This window comes from Miniopterus natalensis, chromosome 4, assembly GCF_054644295.1.
Source record: "Miniopterus natalensis isolate mMinNat1 chromosome 4, mMinNat1.hap1, whole genome shotgun sequence".
NCBI classification, from domain to species: domain Eukaryota; kingdom Metazoa; phylum Chordata; class Mammalia; order Chiroptera; family Miniopteridae; genus Miniopterus; species Miniopterus natalensis.
The window spans coordinates 70,672,589-70,676,045 of record NC_142084.1 but is presented as its reverse complement, the minus strand read 5'-3'; the positions used below and the strand labels follow the sequence as shown (position 1 = coordinate 70,676,045).

General features: G+C 65.9%; 1 protein-coding gene across 2 annotated transcripts; it reads right to left on the bottom strand.

The window, feature by feature from the left end:
- Window positions 1–591: 591 nt before the first annotated feature.
- Window positions 592–3,078, bottom strand: KLF2 (KLF transcription factor 2). Of its 2 annotated transcripts, XM_087816041.1 has the most exons (3): window positions 2,930–3,078; window positions 1,856–2,678; window positions 592–1,261 (listed from the first exon to the last, which is right to left on the bottom strand). In XM_087816041.1, exons 1-3 carry the CDS (start codon window positions 3,002–3,004, stop codon window positions 1,086–1,088), a joined length of 1,074 nt encoding a protein of 357 aa, XP_087672167.1. In that variant the 5' UTR covers window positions 3,005–3,078; the 3' UTR covers window positions 592–1,085. The 2 variants fall into 2 exon arrangements, with proteins under 2 accessions (XP_087672167.1, XP_016064802.2); XM_016209316.2 differs by having other exon boundaries at window positions 1,856–3,013.
- Between the last annotated feature and the right edge of the window lie 379 nt (window positions 3,079–3,457).

Sequence of the window (3,457 nt, the reverse complement as noted above, 5' to 3'; positions counted from 1 at the left end):
CCACCACTCCATAGCTACCTCTCTGGGTCTCAGTTTCCCCATCTGGAGAAAGCACCCACCATGTTTGGCTCTCAAATGTGGATTTCATTTTGTTCCAAACAAGACGGGGAACTCATTCCTTTAAAAAAAAAAAAAATCCTGCTAAAGGCAAGACTAGTAAAAGGCAAAGCATGTCAGGAACTGAACATTTTGTTCCCACCCCCAAAAAAGTCTGCGCACTCCAGAAGTTTGGCTAAAACCTCAGAAGCTTCAGAAGTAGGTGAGGCTTTTTTCAGCCCAAAGGTGGCCACGTCAGTGGGACCAGCACTTTCCCCAGCTCCAGAGAAAAAGAGGCAATTTATGGCTTGGGGAACAACCTTAAAATAGCTCTCCCTCAGTCCTAAAATGCAGTGTTTAAATTTATAGAAAAACCCACAGGTTTGTGGCAGCTGGGCGCTGCAGCTGGCAAGCTGAGTGCTGGCGGGGCAGGACCCACTTTCACCCCCACCCCTCTGCCAGGCTGCCCTCCATCAAAGCTGCCTTTTCCCTCAGCCCTTTCGTTGCCCCAACCCCCCCCCCCCCAGCTTTCAAGCAGCCTGATCAGCGCTGTGATTTTTTAAAAAGATGCAAAACTTTTTTAATTAAAAAAAACAGCAAAAGTCTTATAAAAATGAACCAGGCAGCCAATGCCCACCTGTCTCCTTATTTACAGTAATACAATATCTGTCACAGTCACTATGTACAATATTATAAAAAATGTTGCAGACAGTACAAATTAAGGCTGTATTTTTTCACAAGGCATCAAGCCTCGATCCTCTAGTGTAGACCCGGTAGGGGAAGACGACACTTAATTATTGCACCATTTTGAAAACAAAACTCGTCAAGGAGGATCGTGGTCTTCTCCCACCGGGCCTTCAGTCTCTGATGGGGGCCAGGGCGGCAGCATCGTCGTCGCATCGTCTTCGGGGAGAGGAGCCTCCTCTGTGGCCATGCTGTGCCCGGCCCGGTCCTTAGGTCCAATAAATACCAGTCACAGTTTGGGAGGGGGCCGCGTCCGGCGCGTGGGACCCGCCACGGCCGCGCACGAGTGGGCGGGGGCGTCCAGGCTACATGTGCCGCTTCATGTGCAGCGCCAGGTGGTCAGAGCGCGAGAAGGCACGGTCGCAGAGGTGGCACTGGAAAGGCCGGTGGCCCGTGTGCTTGCGGTAGTGGCGCGTGAGTTCGTCCGAGCGCGCGAACTTCCAGCCGCAGCCGTCCCAATTGCAGTGGTAGGGCTTCTCACCTGCAGGGAGGGGGCGAGAACGGGCCTCAGTTTCCCTCCCAGCGCCTCCTCTGCCAGCCACCGGCGCCCCCGCACAGACACTCGCCCCGATAGCGGCTACATAGGAGCCGCAACCTACCCCTGACAGGCTCCCTGAGGCAACCCCCGTTGTGAACATTTAAGGATCCTAGGCACTGGTCCCGCCACCCCTGATGGTGTTGCCCCCAAGGGGTCCAAAGTGCGCACTGTCCACTCGCCAGTGTCTGGAGCCACGCCCCCAGAGGTGTCCTAAGTTTGCATATTCTCCCCAACATTCGGAGACAGTCTCCCGAGGATTCCTAAGTGCGCAACCCCTCCCCAAAGTCCCGAGCCACACTACCAGGAGGATCCTATGTGTACACCCCCTCCCCAATATTCTGCGACAGAGTTGCCCTAAGGTTCCTAAAAGCACGTCCCCTCGCAACCTCCCGAGCCACGCCCCCAGGGGAGTCCTAAGAGTGCGTGCCTCCTCCCGAATCTCCCTCCCGGGTCTAGCCCTCTGGGGGGTTTCTGATTGCGTCCCTCCTCCCGCACTCGGCTCCGGCTCCGCAGCGCACACCCCTTCCCGCCTCTCACCTGTGTGCGTGCGAAGGTGCGCCTTGAGGTGTGAGCTCTTGGTGTAGGTCTTGCCGCAGCCGGCATAGCTGCAGGTGTGCGTGGCGGTGCGCTTGCGGGGCCAGGAGCGGCGGCCGCGCTTGGGCTTGGCCTCCAGCAGCTCCAGTGGGGACGCAGGCGGAGTGAGGAGACCTCGGGCGGCGGGTGGCGCCAAACCCAGCGCGGCGGCGGCGGCGGCGGCCGTCGCGTCGTCGAAGAGACCGTAGGCGGCAGGTGCGGGCGGCGCATAGTGCAGGCCGGTCCCGGGAGCGCCGAAGCCGGGGCCGCCGAAGGGCGGCGGGAAGGGGGCGCGAGGGCCAGGCGCAGGCAGGCGCGCGGGGCCGTCGGGGCTGAGCGGTGGAGTGTCGGGCGGCGGCGGCGGCGGGCGGCCCCCGGGGCCGCGCATGCACGCGGCGGCCGGGCCCGGGGCGCCCTCGCGCTTGAGGCCTCGCGGTCCGCGGGCCAGGCCGGGTGCGCAACCATAGCCGCCGCCATCCGCCTCGGGGGGCTCGGACTTCACCAGGCGGCCCGGCGGCGCCAGCAGGAAGCGGCCGTGCAGCGCCGGCCCCGGCGGCACGTCCAGCTCGGGCGGCAGCAGCTCCGACACCAGGCCGCCCGCGGGGGCGCCGTAGGGCGGCGGCGCGCCGGGCTCGGGGTAGTAGAACGCAGGCGGCGGGGGCGGGGGCGGCGGCTCCGGGGCGGCCTCAGCGCCCAGGCCGTCCAGCCCCATGGACAGGATGAAGTCCAGTACACTGTTGAGGTCGTCGTCGGTGCCGCCCGCCTCGGGCTCTGCGCGCGGCCAGCGCTGCGGGCGACAGGGCGATGGCGGGCGGGCGTGAGCGCGCGGCGGGTCCCGCGGACCGCCGCCCGCCGCCTCCGTTCTAGCCCCTGAGCCTGCAGTCCCCACCGCCTGCGCCTCTCCTACCCTGAGCTCGCCGTTTGCTCCTAGACTCCACGACCCTACGCCCTCCATCCCCGCTGCCTGCGTTCCACTGCCCCGCAGCCCACGTCCTACGACCCTGCGCCGGCCGCCCCCGCCGTCCCTGCCGCCCTCACCTCCTGCAGGCCGCGCTCGCGACACGGGCTGGCGAAAGTGGAGAAGGAGGGCAGGATGGGCTCGCTCAGCGTCATGGCCGGGACCGGGGGCTGACGCGATTTCGGACACCGGTGAGCGACTGGTGGGGCGCAGGCGGGCGGGGACGGCTCTGCGGGCCCCCGGCTGGGCTGGACCGAGCCTTATAGACCCGGCGCGCAGGGGCCGGGCCAAGGCGGCGGCGGCGGAAACGCGTCCCGGATGGGGACGAACTCCGGGCGCAGCCTAAATTTAGCCGCGGTATATAAGTCGGCGGGCGGCGGCGGGCCTGGCCTCTGCTGCGGCGCGGGCCCCGAGCCCGCCCGCCGGCCCCTCGCGCGCCGCCAGGCCGCGCCCCCCGCCCGGGCCCGCCCCCGCGTGTCTCCCGGGCGACAGCGTCAACACGCGCTCCACAACAGCCGCAGGAAGCCAGGGATCCCCCGGGCACCCCGCGGGCTCCCGCCTGCGCGCCGACGGGGAGGACCTGGAGCGGGGGTGGCATCCGGACCCGG

Bases quoted from the DNA above. Each gene is read 5' to 3' on its own strand.
- KLF2 (XM_016209316.2), bottom strand. From the start codon at position 2,846: ATGGAGGGCGTAGGGTCGTGGAGTCTAGGAGCAAACGGCGAGCTCAGG. The intron at 1,262-1,855 runs GTGAGAGGCGGG...CCCTCCCTGCAG, and splicing joins GCACCTTCGCACGCACACAG to GTGAGAAGCCCTACCACTGC.